Source organism: Gnatocerus cornutus, chromosome 1 (genome assembly GCF_029298725.1).
Source record: "Gnatocerus cornutus isolate USDA-ARS CGAHR chromosome 1, icGnaCorn1.1, whole genome shotgun sequence".
Taxonomy (NCBI): domain Eukaryota; kingdom Metazoa; phylum Arthropoda; class Insecta; order Coleoptera; family Tenebrionidae; genus Gnatocerus; species Gnatocerus cornutus.
Genome location: NC_142233.1, coordinates 9041572 through 9068900, shown reverse-complemented (window position 1 = coordinate 9068900; position 27329 = coordinate 9041572). Strand labels below are relative to the sequence as shown.

The window sequence follows — 27329 nt, the reverse complement described above, 5'->3', positions numbered from 1 at the left end:
TTTTACAGTGAATCGTCTAGATATTTAAGACAAAAATCCAGAAGTTACATTTGTATTTGAAAATAACTGTCAATTTTGACAGTCTGTGCGGATATATTCATATCACACTAGTGACTTTTACTTTCGGAAATGGATGTACGAAAACATCAACTTTCGGAGTTATTTAACCGTGTGGAAAATGTCACTTTCATATGGGGTCGTAGGAAAACAGCATTTTCTATTCAATACATTCAATACATTTTTAAACAAATTTAATAAAGTGTGCCAACCGGTTATAATTATAAATATTAAATGTTTAATTTGTATTAACTAAAAAGTCAATTTACGTTGTAGATGTATCAAAGAATTAGTAGATCCGAACGCACAGATGTGACCAGTTTTTGAGGTTAGAATTGCTTTAATGGCGCCTTTTAGCGTTTTTTTATGGTCGATATCGGTCCTTTAAGTTAAAGGAGGATTTAAAGGAACATTTAAGATTTTGGAACAAAATGTTTGAGTCAAAAGTCCCTTTAAGCTAAAGGAGCTTTTAAATTAGATTATGAAACTGTCCCTAAGACATTTAGAAAAATTCTAATATTATCAGTTTATAGTAAATTAAAAACCATTTAATTTGGTTTTTAAATTTTTGAAATCGGTTCATAAATAAAAATTCTACAACGCCTGCCGTTTTTTAAAAGTCACCCTGTATATTACGGCTTTTATTTTCTTTGTTTCAAATTTCTCTTTTAATATAGAGCTAGCATCCACATTGTACATAACCTTCATTTTTTAACGATTTTAGTGACTTTTCATTCTTACACCAAAAATCGTGCTGAAATGAGGCATTCTCAAACGATTTTCAGTGACTCATTCCAACACAGTTTTTGAACATGAAATAATGCTACTGCGGTAATGTAGAAGTAAACGAATCCACGAGTGCAGAATGGCTATTCCAAACGAGTTAATAGACTATACTTTTTCTACCAAGGATAAGACACCATCAATAAATTGACATTTGGCTGACATTTGGTGACTGGAAACTTTTGACGATAACAATGCAAATCGATAATAACTGTTCTTCCACTGGTGGTTATTCTGTAACAAGTTATGGAATATATTCCATCATAGTTTGGAAACGCGTTACAGAATATTCTGTCCCATGTCATTGACCGGTAAAAACTTTAGCTTCGTATTTGTTAATTTTAGGTGTCGATTTGGCAAATGTACTTAACACTTTGACAGTTAATATGCTTAAAAATTTGGATTTTTTATGATTTTCGAAAAAATTTCATACAGATCGCATCAGTTTGTTTTTGTTGATTCTCAACTTTAAATACTCGGCAGAAACTGTCCGGTATTTCAACAAGCTGCTCTTTCTTTATGTAGTAAAAAATAAGACTCTTAACGAACAAGTTTGATAATGAAAATGTTTAACGTCAATTATCCGTAAAGTATCTGAATCTCTTGGTATTTTATTTAGACTTTGTTTCAATTGTAATTACAAACAATTTTTAACTTTATATGCATTTTCCCCTATATTCAGTATTAGTCTTTAGACTTTCTTTAACCTCTATTTAAACTTTTTTAACAATTTTTCGTGCTTTTAAATTTTTGCGTAATCTATCTTTAACTTTTTATCATAAATTTTCAAATTAAAACGGATTTTTTATACCCTTTACTAAGTATTTATTATGCCGATTAAATATAAAAGACAACAGAAATGGGAAGGCATTAATGAGCTGTGAAAGAAATTTCCAAAAGCGCTCCTGCCATAAATAAAATGTAGAGCAAAAAGCTAATAAAACTAAAGCCGTTATTACCTCTATTAATTCATAAATTATTATGCTCCCGGGTCAAATCAGCAAAATAAAAGACCTCCAAACGAGAGTTTTCTTCTCAGAGTGAATATTATCGAGTTAAAATGTCTTAAAGACGAAAAACTGACAATTCATTATAACATAAAAGAAATCAAAACATTCGTTCCCCGTATTCGGGTCTATCAAACGATATCGCTGAATATAAACTTTTGATGAAAACGCTTCAAACTCTATCTCGTTAACAATAACGAGCATTTGCGAGAGTGGATTTTCCAACTTGTGAAAAAACATTTGACACTCTCTGATTAACTTAATAACTGTAATACACATAATATAATAATTGATATTCATCGTTGTTATCTGGGGAGTGGTTTTCATCATTCGTTTCAATTCTGTGAAAATAATTTATCGTGTCCTCGTTGTGCTGGTTCGTATAAAATGAAAGCCTATTAAACTGACATCTTAAACTGTGTTAATTGTGTGTCGTCAAAAGATAAAACCAAGTGGATGTGAAATCTAACTGATTAAAAAAGGGGCAAACGAACCACCAACGTGGAAAAATAGCATAATTTATGAAGTTATTGACGTTCAATGATCAGTTAGATATTGGGTTCTTAATAAAAAAAACATCAAAATTCTGGTTTCATAAACATTAAATAGTACATCTGTTAAATATGCGAGTGTAAGGGTTAATAATAGACATGCGTTTATTACCATGTTTCCTTCTGTCAAAAAGCAACTCCACGCCACCTTGATAACATTTTATTTGCAAACCCGTTACGTGCTGAAATACCTCTCTTTAATTGGTACATGTATTATGATTACAGTTTACAAATTCATTTAGATAGACACATTTAATAAATCTCCTCGTTATTCCAATTTGTATCCGAACAATACAATATTAAATGCACGTATCTCATTTCAGAGGCGCGCGCCGAAATCCAAGGACCTTCAGAAAAATACCTGAAGCCTGGTTCAGGTTTACGACTCCAATGCAATGTTTTGCAAAGTACAGAACTTCCGACGTATGTATTTTGGTATCACAACAACCGGATGATCAACTACGACGTCGACCGAGGAATTAATGTCACTACAACTCTTTCGGAGAAGACTAGCATTTTAACAATAACAAGTGCTTCGACACATCATTCAGGAAACTATTCCTGCGTTCCTAGCAATGCTCAACCTGCGAGTACTTACGTTCATATTTTAAACGGTAAGTAACACAATATTTATTCTAGTAAAACCGCTCTAATGTGAGCCAGTTTATAAGGTCTCGGCGAGAGTGCTGTACATTATTTTTTATACAGATTTTTTCTTTATTATTATTTTATTAAAACAAGTATTTTTGTAATGTTATTAAATGTATACAGGGTCCGGCAACACTTGTGTCCACCCCTAAAATCGTCTTTAATTTTAAAGATAAAATTTTAGAAATTTGCATACGCTCATAGTTGACAAAGCTCTGGAGGCTGACGCAAAAATTTGTTTTTTATCATGGTTTATCATGGTAAGTTTTTTCGTCAGTGTAAATAATTTTTCTCAATGACTATTTGACATCAAATTTTAGCTTAAGGTTACATCTATTAAGTAATACAAAAGATAATCTCCACCAGTAAGTTTCCCGCAAAAAATTCATCTGAGAAAGAGTAGTAATAAAATATGTTCACAACTGAGGTTGCGGATGTTGCCGATTAGACGACGAGTGGTACTTTCCTGAATCTTCTGAAGTTAATTAATAACTTTAAGTGTCACCATAAATCTAGGATTTTATCAAAATTAATTAATTAATTAATTTTCTGGGTTGTCTAAAAATCTTATTCGCCATTTGGAGCTCCGAAGTAACCGAAAAAACTATTTAGAATTTTATTTCGAAAATCTGGTTTTCGCAAGTGATTTTGACATCAATATCCCAATAGAAGAATTGAACCAGAAAACAAATTTTTAAGTGCAAGAAGAAGAATATCCTAAAAAATCAGATCAAAATCAGATCTTTCACAAAAATTTCAGAAAATTATAAAAATTGCAACTCGAAACGATTTTAAAGATTTACAAGTGAAAAATCCGTTTGAAATACTGAAATACTTTTTCTACTTTAACTATACTGCTGTCTACATTTATAATTCTTTAAAAACAATTTTATAAAAAAAATTGTAAGAACAAACATTTGGGCTAAAATTTAATAACGGATAGTACTTCAATAAAATTTTCATTTTTTCTTTAGTTTTTCTATAACTCGAAATTTCTTTAACTCGAACCAATTGTGGTTTTCCTTCAGGTTTCGAGTTGTGGAAATTCCACTGTATTTCCATTATTTCAAGTTTTTCGATTAATAATTTTTCCCATATTTCACATGTGAATAATGAATTATTTAAGCGCCCCATTCACTTAATACTAATGTATGTCATACAAGATTTGATCCTACACTCTACGATTTGATAACATCTAAGTATTTCTCAAACATGTTGATCCATACATAACGTTGAATGTGTGATCGATACATGTTTTTCCATTTTACAGACAAGTTTGCACTTACAAAATCTCAACAATAAAATAGTTATTTACAGTCGCGTGTGGTAACTTACATTTTACAGCGCGAAATCAGTTTGAAGCACGACGAGTGCTTTAATGATTGAGCGCTGTAAAATGGTTATCGCACAAGAGTTGTATTAAACTTTTTGGCCGAAAAATTTTAATTTAAATAATTGGGTTTTTCAAAATTTATGAGAACTGTCACATTTGTAAATTTCATCATCTGTCAATTCTGTCAATTTTGTACTTGGTGCACAAAAAGTACACAAGATGGCGCTGTATAAAAAACGTTTTAATATGACTTTAAAAATAGAAAAATTGTCTTAATTGAGATAATAATTTAGGTAGATTCCACTTTGGTGATCAATCTTCATTATGGCAAAGTGATTTTAATTTAAAAACGCATCTGAAGAACAGACGATTTGGGCAATTTTTACCGCACGGCGTGTCTAAACGTCCAGGGCGCTTGTAAATCTAGTGTTTCCGAAGATGTCAATTGAATGTTAATTTGACGTTTACAATTCATGAGGCCAAAAAATATACACGATACAAACATGTGTGACGATCTGGTTGTCGAGAGTACAGTTTACCAAACGATCTAGTGCGGCTATGGCTTTGACTTATTAAATTGTTTACTGCCACCTTACCGCAAACCCCTATAAACATAAACATCCTCAAGTGGATGCATTGAAATGAAGCGCTAAGCGCTAGACATATTTTGGGGAATTCCATTGTTTCGATTTGTCAAACTGACCAGCTGGGTAAAAATATTTATTGCGGTTTAGACCTAATCACTTGAGGTTGATTATGTTTATGAGGGTTTGCGGTAAGGTGAATGTAAATGATTAAAAAAGTCAAAGCTATAACTGCACTAGATCGTTTGGTAAACTGTATTTGTGCCGCTATTGTAATTGACAAATTATTATATGGGAAAAGCACAGCAATAAGCAAAAAAGATGGTGAAAAAAGTAGCTTTGGAAGAGACAAAATTTATACTAACTTGATAAAACAGCGTTTTTTTCGCAAATTTTAAACACAATTTGCATTAAATTTAAAATAAAAACTCACATAGTTGTATCACAGTTATGTTGAAAAAAAAATTGAATCCGCGAGTATTTCTGCAAAAACTCAAAAATCGCTAAAAATTATACTTCTTAGGCGTCGCGACGCCAACCAAACTGTGATAAAAAACAAATTTTTGCGTCAGATTCTAGAGCTTTGTCAACTATGAGCATATGCAAATTTTCAAAATTTTATCTTTAAAATTAAAAACGATTTTAGGGGTGGACACAAGTGTTTTGTAACTTGTCTTGTAACTCAAAAACTGTAATAGCCTGAACATTGTGCGATACGTCAATCAATTCAGATTTTGATGGAGAATTTCCCATTAAAAGAAAGTGAAAGCGTTCTGGGACACCTGTATAACTTAGAAATTCTTCTAAAGAGTATAAAGATGTCAGAAAACAATCTAATTATTATCAAAGCATCAAATAAGAATTTATCGACGGACATCACGGCACCATCCCTGAGTATTACAAACTGTTCTAATTTTACAATAAATGTTCAAAACCCTAACTCAAAATAAGTTAAAATGTTAAAATTTAATTTTTGTTAAAATTTAATTTATAAAAATGCAAAAAAGCATTGAAGTACTTATAGTCACTTTTCAATACTTAGCTGTAGAAAAAGTATAGTATTATATTCATAATTATGGTCATTATTCCTTTGGATGATTTGCTTCACTTGCCGTTTTGCAAACGTCATTCTCATGAATAATTCTCATAATTGCTCATATAATAATATACTATTTTTTTGCTTGAGTCATTATTAAAATGTTTTTTTTTTTGGAAAAACATTTTTAATTTTACATTTAGGGACATTTTCCTAAAACGGTTAGGTTGGTGAAAGGTCATTCAACAAATGAGGTTTGTTATTGGATGAACCTCAACTGACAGGAGTACCAACCCGCAAAACAGTGCTTTTAGTTTTCTTCTAGATCAAACGATAATAATTCGCATTTTCGATCACGGCGGTATAAAAAAGGTAAACGCTAAATCACAACAAAACGCGCCTACGTCATCAATCAAAATCGTGTGGTTCAAGACATTCAAACAAACTTTTCGCAAATGTCCTTTTCCAGTTGACAACGTATGTCTCTCCTTAAAATTAATTTGATGACGTAGGCGCATTCTCTTGAGATTTCGAGTGTAATTTTTTAAGGCTTGATAAGAATGCTGATTTTCCGTGGTGGGTATATTTCCGGCTTCAAATCTTATTTCGTCTCGATTACCGCACAGATGATGAATGATAGCGAAAGTACAAACAACTCTGTCGTAAATCATTTTCAGGTATTCGTAGGAACCTGAACTCAGGACCGTTTTCAAATACGCTTCACGGAAAATCAAGCGAAACCGAGCTGAAATTCCGTTGCATCATGCATATTGACTTGGTATCAGTAATAAAGTTCTGTTAAAATGCCTGGTTTAAAGCGTACACTATGATTGGAGTGGAAAACTAATTAACTTTTTTATACATATACAGGGTGTAATTGAAATTGTTCCGTAAAGGAAAAACTCATTAAGAGTTCATCAAAAATTAAAGTCAATAGCGAAGTGTATCTAATGGGTATACATAAATTTGATTTCGACTTTCAGGTTTTGCTACTGTACTATGCAAACTTGCAAAATGTGTTTTACAACAGCTTGTTAGTTTGTTTTTTAAATGATTCTTGAAGAGAGGCGGAGAGATAAAGCCGGGAATGAGGTAATTTTTCTGCTCTCGTTTTGTAGAATTAAAACTTGGAATAGCCGATTATGAAACATTGAAAATGACACAAGGTATAAAAGGTACGTGTTTTGCACAGGGTGATTTTTAAGTAGATTGGGGAACAAAGCAATACACGTCACTTTTACATAAAAAAAATCGCAATTTTATTTTTTGAACTTCAATGAAAATAGACGAAGTCTAGAATTTAAGTTTTTTTTTACCCCAACCACTAAAAATCTTTTCAATTTACTTTCAAAATCAATTTATACAATATTGAAAGCATTAGTTAAACCTAAAATTGGTTGCAACATTTTTTGATGAAAAATTGTAGAATCATGGGGACCTCAAAAAATCTCTGAGAAATCTTATAGACAACTTTTGAATTCTGTAGAATGTGTAGAAATAGAACAAGCCAAAAATCTGTTTTCAGAAATATTTCATATAGGGTGTACCAGAACGCTCGCACTTCCTTTGCATGAGGAATTAATTCTCCATCAAAATCTGAGTTGATTGTCGAATCGCACAATGTTCAGCCCTTTATAGTACTTTCTATTGCTTTGTTACCTGCAAAAATTTTTTTTTTAAATGCACGATGCGCTGTGAAAGGTCAAGTTCAAATGCTTGTAACGTGAATACCATAAATCCCTGAACATTGTGCGATACGGCAAGGAAGTACAAGCGTTTTGAGACACCTGTATGCAATACTCACAGTCTATGACGAGACGTAAAAATGCTCCCCAAAATCCCCAAAAGTGTATCTAAAGAATTTAAAGGATCTAAAGGATCTAAAGCATCTTAAGGATCTAATTGATCTAAAGGGTCAAAAGAATCTAAAGGATCTAATGGATCGAAAGAATTAATAAGATCCATTTTTGTTTTTAATAACTTCCGGTGGCTTGTGGTTACACCGGAAGTAGCTGTCAACCTTGTTATTTTAAATAGAACATACTATACAGGGTGCGTCGTAAGTCGCGGATAAACTCTTCATCACCGTGTTAAATATAAAGTACTGTTGAAAAAATTATTTTTGTAAATAGCATATTTCTTGAGATATTGAGTAGTATTACTGTGCTAATTTGGCAACACTGGTACTACCTGTGCAGCTATAAAGGTTGATTTTAATGGAACTTGCTAAAGTATATCCGGTGAGACATTGGGAGGTTTCGACAGTTGACATATAGGTTGGCAGCAAATTATGCTACAAAATACACTAAATTCCTACGCGAAATGTGTTGACAGGGTTTTCAGTAACTGGGGTTACTTTGTTATTTTAAATTTCGCGCGTATAGTACACTTTTTATTGCGTAGATTTAGTGCTTTTCTGTCATTCAAACTCTCACTGTACGAACTATACTTAATAACTTGCATTTTTGAATTCCAAATTAATAAATGATTCCTGATTTCCATCGCACTTCCCAAGCACTAGGTACATTGCACAAGACTCGTTTGCAGAAAATTTTACCATGTGAATGTATACAAACAGGAAAATGAAAACCTATCAAAAGTCAATTTCATTGACTATTCAAAATCAAATTTTGTAGTTTCCGTAGTTTCATATGTTTTTAACAAAGATGTGATTATACGGTGTTGCCATGTTGTACACACAACCTTTTTTTCAAATTTAACACTTTCAATACCCAATAGTAATGACGTTTTGATTATTAAAATTGGTTGCATTCGTTGCAAATGCTTGAAAACTTCATTATTGTGGTTACAGCTTTCTTTAAAGTTTACTGAATTTCCTAATAAAAAGTTATTTATCTGCTTGTTACAACTGCTTCTATCTTAAGAAGTGAAACTGATATTAGAACAAAACCACGTTTTTATGATTTTTTAAGGGCGGCCTTAAGGAATTCATCAAGTTTATCCGCGACTTACGACACACTTTGTATATTTTTTGGATTTTTTAAGAAATTGCTTTATGTAAGAACTAGTGTTTTATGACAAAAAAAAACACAAAAATTTAGTCAAATACTAATCAGGTCTGGTCTGATCTAGTCAGATTATGTTTAAATGTTGGATATCGAAAAGAAAAAAAAATGTTTTCTATGTCAAGTTGATCTCCATTTTTTTCAACTTTATGGAATAATTATAGCTCGCTAAAATGTTGTGCTTACAGTACTACAAGCATTCCAAAATTGTTCTTAACTATATAAATATATATTTATTTGGACCTAAATTTTGAAAACAAATTTTTATGAGTGTATGCAAATTTCAAAAATGTTATCTTGAAAATTAAAGACGATTTTGGAGTGTCCAGAAGTGTTGCCGGACTTTGTGTTGACCTATTTTAGAGAGCACAAAAGAAAAACGGATAACTGCGTTTTACTATACATATAGGGTGTTTTGAAATAGATTACTAAAAATGAAACACAGTCTTTGGCACCTTTAAGGAATCGAAGTGACTAACTTTTTTTCTAACGATTAAAATAAACACCTTTTACCACTTACTTGAAATGCCACTGATGAAAATATCCACCTAAAACAACAAACCTTGAAAATTTTGACCAAATATTCGATTAATGTTATCTCAAAAAGGAAAAGACTTTTACATACAGCATTTTTAGTCAGTTGATCCTAACTTGTCTTTACCAATTACCGTTTTTGTTTGGTAGTGTATTGAAACACACTCTGTATTCACATGAACAAACCAAAGAAATTTGAAGAAGTGTCTTTTATCACACGCTTGTTCCATCTCACCTTTAACTCGCTGTTTAATGATAATGTTTAATGATAAAAAGCATAATTTTTTATTTCATAAATAACAATTTTTCCGCTTTTTTTTTCTTTTTTCCTAAAGGGGCCGAAGAATAAAATATTAATAGTCTGAGACGTTTACTTAGTTTTTAATTCATTTGCATAGTTGATAAATGTGTATGATATAAAATGGAACTCCAAAGCGGCCCTCAACTTATTATATGAAATCTTTACGATTATAGCTAGAGCTTTATTCACAATAATTCACATACTTTATTTCAGGTGAAAATCCCGCGGCAATGCAACATGGAGCTAGAGGACTCTCATGGCTACGATGCAGTCCATCATCCTGGCTTCTCATTCTTTCCGTAGTCAACATGATGTGCTAGTTACAACAAACAACAGGTTTCAAAGACTAACAAAATTACACCAATAATAATTTATCATGACATTATAAAAACAAAGTTCACGAACTTTATAATTAAAGTGTGATTGCATGAAGAATGACTTAGTAACACATATAAATGAAAATAAAGTTTAAAATGTTAAATTAAAAGTGAAAGCCGAAAGGACATCTTTTAAATAATTGTTTAATAGTTTAATAGAACCACCAGTTCTGTTACGGACAGTGAAAGCAAACTGCCATTTTTTTAAAGAGTGTCCTTTTAGCTTTTTTTTGTATCCTAAAATCAGTTATCGTTGGCGAGATGACAATTACGTTTTTGCTGTAGTAGAAATCAAGTGGTCTAAAATTATTTTTTTTAATTCTTGTTAGATGCACGGCAGAACTGTTTCATGACCACTTGTAAAAATATACCACGAAAAAGTTAGTCGTATTGTCAAATCGTCCACGACATATTTATAAGACCTTTTTAATTTATTAATTTTAAATTACAGTGATCACTTCTTGTTGGTACAGAGATGTTTATTTCTGTTAAATTAATGCAAAGACAACACAGTATGTATATAAATAGTACTTTTTTAATTAGAGTGTAATAAATACGTTTAGTCGAAAGTCATTCTGGATTCGCTATTTCAGAGTTAAAAATTTATGTCGATTGAAATAATTTATCTCAACGGACTTTTGAAAAGTGATATTTAAAAAAACTACTGACTAGTTTGTTGCAAGTATTATTTGACATGTCGAAAACTGAAAGACCAATCACAGAGCTAGATTCTGAATTTCGCGCCTAAAAAATGAACTTCTTTTGAATAAATAGAATTAAACAATGATTTTATTTTTCTTGTTTATTTTACAGTTCTTGTTAAGTACATAGTTAAAAAATAAAAATTAATATTGTAGAGTACGTAGAAACAGTTATCTACGCAGGCCGAATTTAACTTTAATCAAAAATATCTCCGGAAAATTCATCACCACAGGAATTTAAGAAGTAATGAAATTGCCTCCATTTTCCAAATAGAAATTTAGCTAAATTTAAAGCAGATCCGTTCAAAGTAAATAAAATAAGTTATAACTGATGAGAAGTCTGTTCAGCATCTTTAGTACGGTACTGTTCAAATCCTCCAAGACGATTCAAACAATAATTTATCACCCTTCTAAACCAAATTACGTTTTAGTAGATTATTTATCGTTGCGAAATCACATTTGTAACGGCGTGCAGCGCTCTAAACAAGTTTTATTTGTAATTTTTACGAATGGATTTTAACTGGAATCGGTTTATATAGTTTATAATTATAACTTTATTGGCTGCCCATTGACGCCGTTTTGTCAATTTCTAAATCCATACTCGTTGGTTTTTGTAAGCGTAACAGCAATATACAGGGTGATTTTTTAAAAACGGCAGGCGTTGTAGAATTTTTATTTATGAACTGATTTCAAGAATTTAAAAATCAAATTAAATGGTTTTTAATTTCCTATAAACTGATGATTGTAAAATTTTTCTAAATTTCTTAGTATCTTTTGGGCGATACTCAATTTTCTTATTTTAAATTGACACCCATATTTTTTTTTCATAATTTAGAAGATATTAATTTTCTTGATTCAGAAATGTGTAATATGTTCTACTTTTACAAAAAATATTAAAAAAAAATATCAAAATTGAAAAAATTTAGGCAATAAAAGTTAATAAAATCTAGGTGCGTGGTGTCAAATAACACAATATCGTCATTGTAATGTCAAAAAGCAGCAAATACCAGAAAGAACAAGTTTTCTTTGAACAAGATGGGGCTACTCCTTACAATGCACAATGCATTTCTCGTAGGTGTCAATTGTGCAATAAAAAAACGGGATGGCGTTTCAACAGTATTAATTAAATTAGGTAGTTGTTTTTTCTGATTTGTAATTATTATTGTCTTTTGTTATTAATAATTTCAAAAAAAATGCCGATCCTTTCTGTTATTTACTGCTTTTTGACATTACAATAACGGCATTCTTTTATTTGACATCATGCACCTAGATTTTATTAACTTTTATTGCTTATTTTTTTTTCAATTTTAATAATTTTTTTTTAAATATTTTTAATAAAATTAGAACATCTTACACATTTCTGAATCAAGAAAATTAATATCTTCCAAATTATAAAAAAAAAAATATGGGTTCCAATTTAAAATTAGAAAGTTGAGTATCGCCCAAAAGATACTAAAACATTTAGAAAAAATTTAAAATAATCAGTTTATAGTAAATTAAAAACCATTGAATTTGTTTTTTAAATTTTTGAAATCGGTTCATAAATAAAAATTCTACAACGCCTGCCGTTTTAAAAAAATCACCCTGTATCAAATAATTTACATTGAAGCGAAGAATTCCGTTATTGAACATATTTGGTGTTCAATTAAAAATGTCATTAATTTGGCGGTGCTTTTGTAAACAATATGAAGTATGTCTGTAATCAATTTGCACCAAAGATATCTAAAGATATAACTTTTGATGGTGTTCAGGAGAAAGGAAAGGTTGTAAAATAAATTTGCGCAAAAATTTAATTGCTTTATGTTGAAATATTATTTTGAAGTGATTATTTCATACATTATCATTTTAATGAAATGAAAATGTCTTTGTTTATTATTGTTTGAAAGTGCTCAAAAATACATAAGCACTGAAATGTTCTACACGGCTGACAGAAGTAGTAAAACTTCATATCCAGGTGTCCCAGAACTCGCGCCCCAGAGAACAAGAGAGGGTGTCGACAGGAATACAGCTGGTAAATTTCAAAACATAAATTGAGTTTCATAGTATTCGAGAATGGATTAAAAATTATAATATAAATATAAATATATAAATTAAATAACCAATCCCGAAAGATTATTCTAGAAGTGGAGTAAATGGTCAGCCCAATTTCCTGACCAATGAATGATGTATGTGTCCATAGTTACGGATTTTCAAATTCTCTTTAGCTTCAGGATTGGATATCGTTTTTTCGTCTTATCTCGATTATTTTTTAAGTTAAGAAATTTTAGTTTCAAAATTTTGGTTCAGAATTGTTGCCTCCATAAGCCCTTTCTCTCTAGGGCGCGTGTTCTGGGACACCTGTATAATAAAGGTTTCACCATAGTAAGTGAACACTTAATACTTAAATTCCATGCTTAAATATTAAATAAAAGCACACTTTGCAATACAAAATATGCATAGATACTTTGGCCCTAAACAAATTATACATAAAGTCAACTTTTCCAAGTGGCAGTTGAATGTAACACTTTTCAATATGATTTTTAAGTTAGAATGATGAAAAATGTAAGCGCTGGTCTATATTTATGAAATTAGTGTTTAAAACAAATAGAATAACCGACCTAACTACACAAAAGAGGTTCTTAATAAATCTAAAATCTATAGAATGGGTTAAAAACAGATAAATGATTTTTCTGTGCAAAATTCTAATGCTAACGCTAACGCTAATTCTAAAGTTTTGATGATCAAATTTGGGTTCTATCTTAGTTTTTGCCAATTTGAATTTATTTTGTCTTCCTATTTATTTAAGATTATTTTGCAGATTTCATTTAACAAATTATGCTAAGTGACTATCACTTATTGCACTTTAATTCCTTTGAGGGTGCCATATATTCTACAATTATAGAAATAGGAAAAGAATAAATCTACCACAACAATGTTAATTTAGGTTGAAATTTCCCCGCATATAGCGCTATGCGGAAATTAGTGAAAATTATCGAATTTTCATTTCTATGCATAGTATCCGACATATCGCGGTGTGCTATTATGGGTATTAATTAAACAACTGATGCAATGACTGTTGCGCTTGCGCCAAACGAGCGGAAAGTAATCTATAAATCTAATGATTAAGGCAAATTCAGTTTTGTGACCAAATTGAAATCATTTATAAAGATTTATGAACCAAAAAAAATTGTGACTGGCTAATACTATGGCAGTTATAATAAATACAAAAGAAAGAAAAATTAAAATACAATTTCCTCTAAGAATGGGCCTAAATTTTCAAACTTGTTGTGTGACTCATAATCGGATGAATTCAGTACATGCGTTACTACAACAATGAATGTCAGTTTCACTGGATATGTTATTTTAAATAAAAAAATCGTTTTTTGGATTCCCTGCGGAATTGAACGAATTAGTTCTTAGTTTAAAATTAAATAAAACATAAATCTAATGTTACAACGATTTCAAAATATTATACAAGATGTTCACAAATTTAGATTCAGCTTAGAACAATATAGGCACTTAAATATTGAAAAATAACTCTTATTTTGTAACTAAAAGCAGTAATGTTTTATTTTGTCAGTAGACGTGATTATTGTTCGAGGCAAAGTCGACAATAAAAATGAATTCAAATAAAGACTTTTACATTTACTCTTGACAGATATTATAAGCTTTTGGAAACAAATTGCATACATACATACATAATTTGATAAGTACACTTTTTGGCTTGTTTATGAAATTTTATCATTGTTAGTTTAGATTTGTGATCAACAAAGGATATCAAAGTCAAAAATATATTCATACCTACATAGGCTGTCCCACAATATACAACTAGTTTTACAATTCATATTGGACTAAATTTAATACAAACATTTTTTTTAATGTGCCTAACACTCTCCTTTAGCATTAGTAAATTATAAAGTATTTTATAATATTTCGGAACCTATTGATTTTCGTTCGATATCTATAGTCGGAATTTTGTAACTTTGGTTTAACCCCGCCCACATAGACAAATGACGATTTGAATTTGTCGAATCAAGGAATGGCTAGGCTCCTTTACACAACATAATCAAAAATTTGACAACTCTAATGTCACACTTGTCAAGAAGATTTGTAGTTTTGCGGGAATTTAATTAATCGTGAAATCTTCGTCGATTTTGATCTTATTTCGTCTAATGTGTAGACATTTCTACTCCGGCTTCTGGCAAATATCAACGAACAATCAAAATGTTGTAGAGTAAATCAGACTTCCAGCTAAAATTCAATTGGCCCAAAAGGTAGGCGGAGTTAAACCAAAGTTATAAAATTCTGACTATAATAAATTGTTGGTATCGAGAAACTAGATTTTTTGAGGAATTCAAATATTTGAAAGCTTACGGTGTCTGAAATTAATCCATTAAGCCCACGATATGACAAATATTTACACCAACTGGTAAAATTTAATTTTTCAGTTGTCACTCCCATAGCCAGACAGTTTTAACCGGACATCATAGTGAAATTTGACATAACCTGTATATTATGTTGTGAACAGGAATAAGAGATGTCACACATGAGAAAATTAGACAATTTAAATCTGACTTAACGTACCGGAAAATTAAATATGGGGCACAGACACATTGCACATCCACCACTTTCGCTACACAAGAAAATGTCAATTTACTTTTCAGCTTTAAATGTTTGTGTGAGTTGAAAACATTCAGTTTCCAGAATAATGTTCTATTCAGTTCATGTATTTGACGATCTTTATTTGCCTATCCATCTCAGATAATTTTAACAATATAATTGTAAGTGAGGATCAAATCAAATTCCCGTTGGTGTTGTTGGTGTGAATCGTCGAAATTTTTTAAAGCCATTTTTAAAATGTATCAGTCAATTTTACGTTAATTTGTGGTAAATTTGTGGCGTTAAAGTGACATTTTGCAAATCGATAGGTAAAGTTGACATTTTAGTCTGGTAAAATGTTCACAGCTACATGTAGTTATGAAAAAACTATGTTTCAATATGCAAATAATTTTTCCGAGAATCGTCGTATAATCAACATTTTCTTACTAATAGTCGTAGTAATATCAATACGAAAAACGAAAGGCGCAAAAGTCGACGAAAACGTCAATTTTTTGTGTGCCGCTCCAATAATAAAGTATGCATCCAAAATTATTCACAGATCCTTTTATACTTGACAACATCTTCTAGCCTATGCTCAGGGAACGAAATTTTTCTAACTAGTCCGGTAAAGACTTTTTTGAACGACAGTTTTGAAAAGTGTTCATAGTGAATCAATTCGTGGATAAAGAATTTTTTTTGGCGTTTTTAATTCATGGTTAGTAAATATTGTATATTGTACACCTAGTGGGTAATGAGCGTTATACCCACGGGTCTAAGAAAATGCAAGCTGACTGTGTGGCTAATACACACCAACAATTGACATTAATTATCGTGTAGTATTTGTTTTGCACGAATAAACAAAAATATGCAATTCTAGAAAAAGTATAGTGTAAAACTCGTGTGAAATTATAATGCACAAATATCCAATATACTATCATCGTACCGAAATGTCAACTTTACGTGTCGATTTGTCAAATTTACATGTCACTGTGACCCTTTTAAAAGTTTCGTACTTTTTTTTATACAAAACACGTTAGTAAAATGTTTTACGTGACTCGGAGTTTCAAAATACTCGGCACCAAAGTTCAGTTTCTAGTTAGTAAAGTGTAATTTTCCTGACTTTGATGCAAATAACCTCTAGTAGATAGAAATTGGTAAATATTTATTAAATAAATAAATACGTTACTATTTTAACCATAAATTTTTCGAACAGTCTCCATGAATGAGTGCGTTAAGATCTTCTCTAAATAAAAGTGAGAATCTCTGAATTATGTGAGAAACAGCGGAGTTTAGTTTTAATTAAAGATGGAAGTTCAAGTTCTAAAAGCCACTAGAGATTAGTTTTATTTGCGGTCGCTTGATTAAAAGCAAAATTCGCCACCATTGAAATGATAACAGAATGATATAACTGAATGGATACGACCTTATGCATAAACACCACCTGCTTATTTCAATGGTCATTAATTTAACTATAAACGGACAAGTTTCATGAGTTTAATTAGTTTAAGTTTTAGTTAAGAAATTTTTTACGGTTCTAATGGCATAGGCATTTAAATTTAAACTCACTTTATTTACTTAATTGAATTTTATTTACGAGTTTAAATCATCGATTAGCTGAACTTGAGCATCAGTCTTCTTAACCTAGAAATAATTAGTGACAAGATAACATTAATTTTATCACTGAAATAAAGGTTTAATCCCCAATCAGACGTTTCAATGTAATTGAATTTCAATAGAACTGCACAGTCCACGACTCTGATATTGGATATTGATGTCCATGATAGATATCGGACTACACAGGATACCGTCTTCACTTGTTACGTTTGGTTAAACTGGCGATTGTTGGCTATTTCAATAAATATAGGAAGGAGTGGTGTAGAATATTATTGTGTATTACATCGGTTATTATGAAATTCCAGAACTACAGGAATTCCTACATATACAGAGTGAAACATTTTTACCGGATGTATTAAAATGTTTGAAACCATTAAAGGTTGGAATTGCCTTTCTCTTCCCCAATAAAAAAAGGCAAAAAATGTGATCATAATATTTTATTTAATCTTAAATTTTTTACTTTTGGACGAACCAGATATTTCGGAAATTTTGATGTTATTTGCTCTAGTTTTGTTAATTCTGTCGTTAAAGCATTTGAATTTATTGAGATTATTATTTTTAATATGTTTATATCAAGCGCTAAATTACAAAATTATTGACAAAAATAGATCATTTTTGGAAATTTTTACTTTTGAAGGAACCAAAGACTTCAAAAATTTTGTATTTTTTGGTATAATTTTGTTAATTTTGGCAATAGAACCGTTAAATGTATGATTATTACTCTTACGATTGTTTTTAAATGTGTAAAGTTACTAAAATGCAGTTGAGAATTCAACTCACCCTAGATTCGACCAATAAAAGACATTTATTTTTTCAAATAAACCAATCACAGCAAACTTTTCTTGAAAATTTTCACTAGTGAAAATACCACGCGATCTGACAGTTGCTTGTCAGTTCGTTAAATTCTCTTGATGAATATAACTCGGGAGCTCGAAATTGTGGGAATTTTTTTCCTCCAGTACTCGTAGTTTGTTTCTCCAGACAATTGATTGTCGAAAAAACTACTCGTCTGTCGGAAAAATTTCCGACAATTTCGAGCCCACTTGTTATATTACTTATGAAAATATACCACTTTTGGAAATTTATACTTTTGAACAAACCAAAGATTTTTAAAATTTTGTATTTTTTAGTCTAATTTTGATAATTTCAGCATTAAGAACAGTTAAATTTATGATTACATATACTTTTACTATTATTTTTAAATGTGCAAAGTTACTAAATTGTAGTTTAAAATATACCACTTTTAGAAATTTTTACTTTTGGACGAACAAGGAAAATTTTGTATTTTTGCTCTAGTTTTGTTAATTTCGGTGTTCATTTGATTTATTGAGATTATAATTCTTAACATGTTGATTACATGTGCAAAATTACAAAATTACGGACAAAATAGATCATTTTTGGAAATTTTTACTTTTGGAGGAACCAAAGATTTAAAAATGTTTGTATTTATTGCTCTAATTTTGTTAATTTTGAAATTAAAGCATTTAAATTTATAGAGATTATTACTGTTGACATAGTTCTTAATTGTGTAAAATAACAGAATTATAAACTAAATTGGACAATTTTTAGAAATTTTTACGCATCAGAGATTAAATTTTAACAACCCTAAACACTGTTAAAAATTTCTTAACAACACTAGTACTGTAAAAACTTCTTAATATGCCCATTGTAATTCAAAAAGCGTTACTAGTTTCGTAAACATCTAATTACATTCGAGCAACTATAAGTAGGATTTTTCAGTCTCCGGGCCGCTGCAAAAATCAGGTTACGATTTGTATTTTAGAATTACTTATTTACCCAAAAACTGAAGTACCTGTCAAAATGATTTGATTGTTTCCTTCAATTTACATTACCGAATGTTTGACAGAGTACTATTGTTTCACGAACTTATATCATTAATGTTTACGGTACATAAAAAGGAGAAACAGTCGAGTTAGCATCGTAAAATGGATTAACAAGATTTCACTGTGAAATTAAATTTTACGATATATAAAACGGAAAACACAAACTTGGATCAGTATTTTAATTAGCACTTTTCATTACACGTTTTCCAAACAAATGACAGATTAAGAAGGTTTTTTCATAATACATACATGAATTTTCAATACTAAAATGGCGTTTCAAGAATGGACATTTAAAATATGTACACGACGATCTTACATTTTGTAAACAATTAAGAGTTCAGATCAAAATGTATAGTCAACAGGACACGTATGAGGTGTCTCACTTAATTTTTTTCGTTGTTTCTGTATAAAATTTTCTAATAATACGTTCCTTTAAAGTATTTATTTTGTAATTACTTAAAGGCTTATGTACATAAATAACACACATCATAGCGTAAAAATGTGTATGTCACATTCCATTTATAACTTAAAATGATTGTGTGATAAGTATACTTATAGATTTAAATCGGTATGATATACTACATTTTTACATCATGTTATTAATTTGGATATGTTTTGAAACCTGTTATGACTGTTATTTTATTATGTATTTAATCATTGTAAATGTAAAAATATTTATTTAATAAAACTGTACAGTACAAAAATCATACGTTTATTTCTACTTCCGCCAAAACAACAGAAAACATAAAAGATTCCGGGTAGAATTTGAAAACTAACTTTATATCCGATTGTATAACAATCTATTTTACGGTATCGCTTCGCGTTCATAAAGGGGCTTTTTATGAACGGTTTCCGTAATAATAAAGTAAAATGGCCGCTTGTCAGTGCCAAATAATCAAATAAATTATGTCACAATGTCTAAATGCCTGTCTTTTCAAAGAAAACTGTCTTCACTTCAGCCTTGTGTGTAATTCGTACATAATTAGGCTTTGTATGCTCGCCCTGTTTATTGGCCTCGTTCGCAACCTTGCTCTGCCATAGCTATTTAGTAGGTAAGTATCTAAACCTACAAAAACAGTTTATAATAAACTACCAACATGTTATGATGGCTCTTACTCATGAGCATCTTTGCACACCAGCTAGTCACGCTAATCCTCCTAGAGCGCTCCTCCGTTTCAGTCAAATATCGTTCTCTAACAATGCCACGAGTACTGAAAAAGTAGTTCTTGGAAAGTCAATTTTCTACAAAAAAGCTCAGAAATGAACGTTGTGAAACGACATTGCCATCCGACCTTATTAGAGACGAACTACTCCAGAGCAAGCTATTCATATAGAACGTGTTATTAAATAACATACTTCCGCTGGTAGACGAAATGAATGAAAATGCACATATTCTTTCGGAAACGTGGAAAAAATCTAATATCGTTTTTAAGCAACTTAAAGCAACGTACAAATTTATTGCTACAAAATTGAGCAGTTTGTTTCATTTTCGAAAACATTTCATCATCTAAATGCATGATTACTAACAAAGTTTAAGATCTCTTTTATCAACCACAAAATGGATCGACTGGGTGACACATATAGATGAAATTGGGTTTCCAGAACGCTTTGTTTCTTCAGGATTCAGAAATAGGATGCTGCAGCCATCTACAAGCTGTGTACAAAACTTCGATTACATTAGCTCAGCTACGTCGGTGTGCGAAAACGAAATCTTTTAACTCGTTGTAATAGTGTTTCATTATAGCTGGTTTATTGACGTTTTGGATTTCGCATTAACACATTTATATTATTAAAAAAAATTCGTCTCTACTTTTTTTTCTTTTTTCATTGTTCATAGTTCATAGACATAGTTTTAATGTTTTAGTTAACATCAAAAGCGGATTAAGGTCGGTTGAAGCCCTAAGTGCATAAGAACATATTGGACCTTTTACAAAATGATAGGTAGGGGAACTGGAGTATAATAATCCCTCTAAGGTCTTTAGCACCACAGCTACAAAACTTTTATATTGATAAATGTACCACTTAGACAGGAGCTTTGACAACTAATGAATTACAAGTCCGTCTAAAAATGTATCCGAAAATTTTGCACCATTTTCATTAAAATAAAAATTTAGTGCAAGACTGCAGAAGGATCATTTTACCCATGGACTAGAGGTAAACTAAAGGTAAAATGGTTCCTTTCATCATAAGGATGTGTTATGTTCAAAAAGATTTATAAATTAAGCAAAAATTAGTGGAAACAGTGAATATATTTAAGCACTAATTAAAAACAAAATAAACTTAAATAACAAGAAGTAAAACAATAAAATAGACTCTTATTGAAGACATACATACATTAAAAAAATATTTTTTTTAAACGAAGAGTTTTTCTGATTTAAAAACTTTTTAATTCCACCAAACAGAAATTGCAAGTAAATATACAGAGTGTACCCGAATAAAGTGCAAAGATTTTAACCCTAATATCAGACAACGCAGTTTGACATAATGACCAAATTTCGCGTTCCGAAACGGCAACGTTTCCGAAAAAAAATGATTCTGCAGAAATTAATGGGCGCCACTGAGACCTATTAGGATAGATTAGTTCATTGTCAAGTTCAGTTCAGGCCATCAAAAAGTTGGAAATAAAAACGCTAATAATCAAGTGGCAAAATATATCTTTACCGAAGTTATGGTCAAAATTGCTTACCTACAGGAATAATAAGAGCACTTGCATAAAGGTGGACCAAGTACATAATTTTCTTGACTAGGCCAGAATAACATATTAGTTAGGATAATAGAAACAAATGTTGGCTGGAGAGGTTTACTTAAATTATGAATTTGCTGCTTTTTAGATACGGCTTTTCTTATTTTTTCTTCTAATTTTTAGGTATTGAATTCCCTAGATTTTCTCTTTTTTAAAGTTTTTCCGCAAATTCTTCCTCGAATCCATTTAAATTCATTTTATAGCTTCTGTCTGTTTTCTCTTGATTTTTTAACCATTTTTCTCGAACTGTATAGATTTTCTTAAGGCTAAAATTCTTGAAAAATTATAAAAACAGTTAGGAGCCTACATTTTTTATAGAGCCGATCGATTAAAAACTCATCAGTAATTAATTTATCATAAGAGGACTGTTTGCAAGAGCTTTTATATGGTTACATGACGAACTCCTGAATCAAAAAACTCGGATCAAAAAGTGGAGTGATTTCCACAGAGATTTCCACGGGTTGTCAATTTAGAAAAGCGCAAATCGTATTAAATAGTACGGTGTAAAATTGCTATTTTTCATTTTTTTCTTAAAAATAAAAGCCACAACACAAAATGTTCCTTGATAGTAGGAAGAAAATGCTCGCTACAATCGAACATAAAGTCTTGTATGTAATTTGAGTATATATAATTAGGCTTTGTACACTTGGTCTGTCATAAACTGTAGGACTCGTCTACAAAAACACAAATTATGTACATAAATATAGGGGCGAGGGGGGTATAGTGGGGTACCGGGGCATAGCGGGGCAACACTCTTGCTGCTCAAATCAAACGCCGTGAAAAAAGTCGAATAGCGTGTTTTGATTGGTTGTCAGTTGACAGTTAACCATGTGTGTTTTATAAAACAAAGTGTGAAAACCTATATGTTTTATAAAACAAAATGTGAAATTTAGTGTTTTCGTTAAAAAATTCGCGAAGTTAGGGAGCAAGTTTTTTTCAAATCTAGGCATACAAATGTAGTGGCTAAATATGATAAACCTGCTCATTTATGTGCAATATGCATTGATGCCTAAGTAATTTTAAAATGTTACTTTTTCTAAGTAGGTACACAGTTATTCAAAAATTATTTCCCCATAGGATACCTCACTTTACCCCTATGTGCAGAGCAAAGCGGGGCAAATCTCATTTTTCAAAATAATGCTCACATGTCGTAAGTTTTTTATTGTAATCAGAAAAAGTACAACAAAAATCATAATACAATACATTAGTCTATGATGTTTAGTAAAAAAAATTTGTTAATTTCTATTATTTTAAGATGTGTGGCTAATTGATTGTTAAGTTCCCCACTATGCCCCCTCTCCCCTACAATGTATTTAGGTATTATTATTACAAGATATGCATAAAATTAATAGATTAGTCTTTAAAATGTTGATGCCCAAACCCAGCTAATTTCAATTTGTGTTGTAATCTGTTTTTGACTCACGTACGGATTATCTGCTATAATTTTAACTGCAGCTTTAATCTCCAGAATAGATATAGTTAGACGATGAACTTGGTTTCATTGTTATTGTTTATAAAAAAATTAAGACAAAGTAGTCTATAACAGAAAACATGTGTTGCCTACACAAAAATGTCAGACATGAATAGATAATAATATAATGTAAAAATTGATTATTATTGATACACTTTTTTGGTACAAACAACAACATGATTGAATTTTAATTTTATTAATCTCATAACTGTCTTTTATTTATTAAACATACAAATAAATACAAAAATGTCTATTCTGTAAATACATCGATATTAACATTTTCGTTTTACTTTCATTTGAACCCTTATATACAAATTTGCTTGCTCTGCATTTGATGGCACACAAGAATAATTTCCTGTGTGACTGATCTTGGCAGTTGGAAATATCAGTTCGCTTCCTTGTCGTCCTTCTCTTATGCTTTCACCATCGTCTAAATCAAAATTAATCATCCGATTTTCTTTATACCAAAAAATATACGCAGGTGATTCAATCGAATTAACTAAATAACAGCTGATACGAAGAGTCGATCCTACTTCCACAAAACGAATGTCGTCAGGTCTACTGTCTTTAATAGCAGCATGAGCTTCTGAAAAATAAATTTTTTATTTGAAAAATTTTCATAAGTAAAGAGCACTCACTTTGTAGATGTAATGTAACAAAAATACTTGCGACAAAGTCACCTTCCAATCGGCATTCATAAACACCCTCGTCGCTCATCTTTGTATATCTAATGCGAAGTAACCAGTGCTGAAAAAATTTATTTTAAAGTTGTTTTTTATGTTGGCAGAGTGCAAACATTAAGTGCTATTCAGACTGTTTGAAAAAGGGCTAGAATCGCAATTTCCTACGTATATACTGTCATTGGCTTACGTGAGTGTTTTCTTCCTTTAATCTGCCAAGAAACCGTTTGTCCTTGGTTTTGGTTACATCATTTTTGGTCAGGATTTTGCTGGAATTCACCTTCCACCATGAAACCTATAAAAGAAGTTGAATTTTATAAAACTGTTGTAAATAGTGTCCTCAATTACTACTTCTACAGGGTGGAAAGTCATAAGAAAGGCATCCTGCGTATGCATCCACGTATTTACAACTTACATTCAATGCTGCAGTTGGATATTTAATAAAACATGGTAATTCTGCTGTGGATCCTAACTGGGCTGTCTCATTTGTATTGTTTAGGCTCTCAAATATGTTAAATGGTGTGTAGTGTAGAGCTGAAGACACATTAAAATTAAAAACAGAACAGAACTTATGTGTGTATAAACTGATGTATCTTACCAATTTTCTTTGGGGTATTTTTACTGCTTCTGCTAAATGTATTTATAAAACATCCACCAAACAAAATACAAAAACACAATAAATATTTCATGATTTTACACTAACTTGAATTCATCTCGGATGCAACAACAATAAGAAATTTCATTCATATAAGTTATCTAGCTCCCCTTTTATTTATCTTCATTCTTCGAGGAGGGCTGAACCCTACGGTAAATACGTGATAAGAATTCACATCAAGATGTTATTAAAAGGGAATTATCGGAATAGAATATAAATGTGCAACGCAGTTGTTCAATAGTTTTTTGCTTTTAATTAGATTCCGTTTTCAGTCGGTACATTTAGCAATGTCTAGCTGGAAAAAAAAATGTGAAAAAGAGTTTTTATGTTTAATGAGTTTTGCTTGAATGTACCTAATCGAAAATCATAGAATAACTAATTAAATGTTAATTACGTTTATTCGGTATAGAAACGTAATAACAAAGAAATAAAAATGAATGGGCAAAGAATCGTTGTAATTGAGTTGAGTGAAAACAGATAAAAAACAAAACAACACACAATTTGCCAGATAAATGGGAAAATAAAACAGAACTTCAACTGGATTTAAATGTATGGTGAAAAATCTTTGCTTATAATCGTCATAAATATACCGGATGTTAGGTCCATAGTCTAACAGCTAATCAAACTAAACTGTCTTGGAATCAGCTTTAATACTTTAAGATCGTTCAATTAAATTTGTTTAATCCAAATATAAATTTTGCAAAAATTCAAATGCCTTTTGATGTTCGTGCGAAAAAGTTACCATAATTCTTCGCAGTACCAATAGATAGTATCGGTGCGCCACTAAATAAGTTCAAAAATAAAAAAGGGTACACAAAGTCATAATAGGGGAAAACAGGGTAATGGGAGCCTACTAAAGGAAAATGTTGATTATACATATTGTAGCGTTTTTCGTGTTCGTTAGATTATTTATTAAACCCAAAAACGACTTTATAACAACTTTTCAACAACTCTTGCACTATTTTCAATTCTCTCCTATTTTTCCAATGTCAATCTCCCCTCGCCGCCTCCGTTGTTGTTCTCCCTACTTGATTTCGCTCTATCTGATCCGTTACATTGCCCCCTTCTTAAATACTCTTCGTCCCGAAGTGTTTTTCCGGTCAGCCTGTGAGCAAACTTGCATTTAGATCCTCTCTTGCATCGAGAGGTCTCGAAAAAGTAGCAGGGAACAGTCTTTTCAGGTGGCGATAAAGTTCTAACCACGCCTTCTTCTTCCCCAAAGTATGGTGATAACCGATTGAAATGGATCACTTTCATTTTGCCATTAGGAAGCTTCTTGATAGCATAGATGACGTCATTGATGCGGTTGACAACCCGATATGGCCCTTCCCACGAGGTTTGTAACTTTGGAGACAACCCTCGACGACGACGACGAGGGTTGTAAAACCAGACCAAATCCTCGGGCTGGTAACCACCACGGTCTGCGTTGACGTCGTATGCTTCCTTCATCCGATCGCTAGCTATCTGGATGTTATGACGCACCCGGTGGTGAATATCGTCCATTTTCCTGCGTAGCCCACTGACGTAGTCTTCACCTGCGATATCTTGTCCAGGCGGACATCCAAACATTAAATCGCAAGGTAGACGTAACTCACGACCCATTAAAATACTTGCAGGCGTTTGTCCGGTGGTCTCATGAACCGAAGAACGATATGCCAACAAAAAGAATGGAAGATGACGATCCCAGTCTCTTTGATGGTCAGAGACAACTTTCGTCAGGTACCGATTCATTGTCCTATTCATTCGCTCCACCATCCCGTCAGATTGCGGATGTAACGGAGTTGTTCTCGTTTTGCGAATTTTTAGAACGCGACACATCTCCTGGAATAACGCGGACTCGAAATTTCTTCCTTGGTCTGAGTGTAGTTCAAGCGGCACTCCAAATCGGCAAACGAGCTCTCTTACTAAAACATCCGCCACAGTTACAGCTTCCTGATTAGGCAAAGCGTATGCTTCGACCCACTTGCTAAAATAATCCATAACCACGGCAATATACTTGTTTCCGTCGTCAGTCTCTGGAAATGGACCAGAAATGTCCACGGCCATTCGCTCAAAAGGACTACCAACATTGTATTGACGCATGGGTGCTTTTCGACGTCTAGGCGGCCCATTACTTGCCGCACAGGTCACACATTTCTTTGTCCATTCCTGCACATCTGCCTTGCAGTTTACCCAATAAAATCGCTCTCGCAGTTTACCGAGCGTCTTGGCTACCCCCAAGTGCCCCCCTGTAGTACCACTATGGACCTCTCCTAGCACTTCGGATATTCGATTCTTCGGAACTATAAATTGCTTTCTGTCTTCCTGACTCTCCGATGTCCGCAATACCCTTTTCAACAATCCATTGTCGACGACAATGGAGTTCCATTGAGCCCAGTAGGATTTCACGACAGGTGAAAACCGCGCGACCTCCTCCCATGTCGGACGGCGGTCCGTTTTTTTCCATTGAAACATCAGCCCCAGGTCAGGATCATTTTCTTGATCCCTTTGAAGCTTCTCATTCTCCCAACGGTCGTTCACTACTCTAATTCTGCGAGCAGATTCATCTTTCTCCTCCGCTCGCTGACAATGTTTACAATCCTCTTCGCAAGGTCTTCTTGATAAGACGTCGGCATTTTGATGGATTTTTCCAGCTCGGTGCTCGGTGTCGTAATCAAATTCCTGGAGCCTCTCAATCCATCTGGCCACCTGGCCCTCAGGATTCTTAAATTGCAAAAGCCATTTTAATGCAGCATGGTCTGTTCTCAGCAGAAATTTCCTTCCATACAAGTACTTGTAGAAGTGCTCAACAGCTTTAACGACCGCC

General features: G+C 31.9%; 2 protein-coding genes across 2 annotated transcripts in view; one reads left to right on the top strand and one right to left on the bottom strand.

Annotated features, from left to right (window-relative positions):
* The window catches only part of dpr13 (defective proboscis extension response 13), a 327435-nt gene extending 316836 nt beyond the window's left edge, over positions 1-10599 (top strand). Inside the window, exons 6-7 of the mRNA XM_088042214.1 lie at positions 2722-3012; positions 10074-10599. Coding sequence (XP_087898340.1) covers positions 2722-3012; positions 10074-10180 — 398 coding nt within the window. The 3' untranslated portion in view covers positions 10181-10599. The remainder of the gene's footprint in view (positions 1-2721; positions 3013-10073) is intronic.
* Positions 10600-23460: 12861 nt separating this feature from the next.
* On the bottom strand, positions 23461-24580 carry LOC148180219 (hemicentin-1-like). The gene is made up of 5 exons (XM_088048568.1): positions 24467-24580; positions 24284-24402; positions 24059-24163; positions 23827-23935; positions 23461-23774 (listed from the first exon to the last, which is right to left on the bottom strand). Exons 1-5 carry the CDS (start codon positions 24555-24557, stop codon positions 23461-23463), a joined length of 738 nt encoding a protein of 245 aa, XP_087904694.1. The 5' UTR covers positions 24558-24580.
* Between the last annotated feature and the right edge of the window lie 2749 nt (positions 24581-27329).

Coding starts and splice junctions, on each gene's coding strand:
- LOC148180219 (XM_088048568.1), bottom strand. CDS start 24,557: ATGAAATATTTATTGTGTTTTTGTATTTTGTTTGGTGGATGTTTTATA. Junction 23,936..24,058: donor TAAAGGAAGAAAACACTCAC/GTAAGCCAATGA, acceptor AAATTTTTTCAG/CACTGGTTACTTCGCATTAG. Junction 23,775..23,826: donor TGTTACATTACATCTACAAA/GTGAGTGCTCTT, acceptor TTTATTTTTCAG/AAGCTCATGCTGCTATTAAA.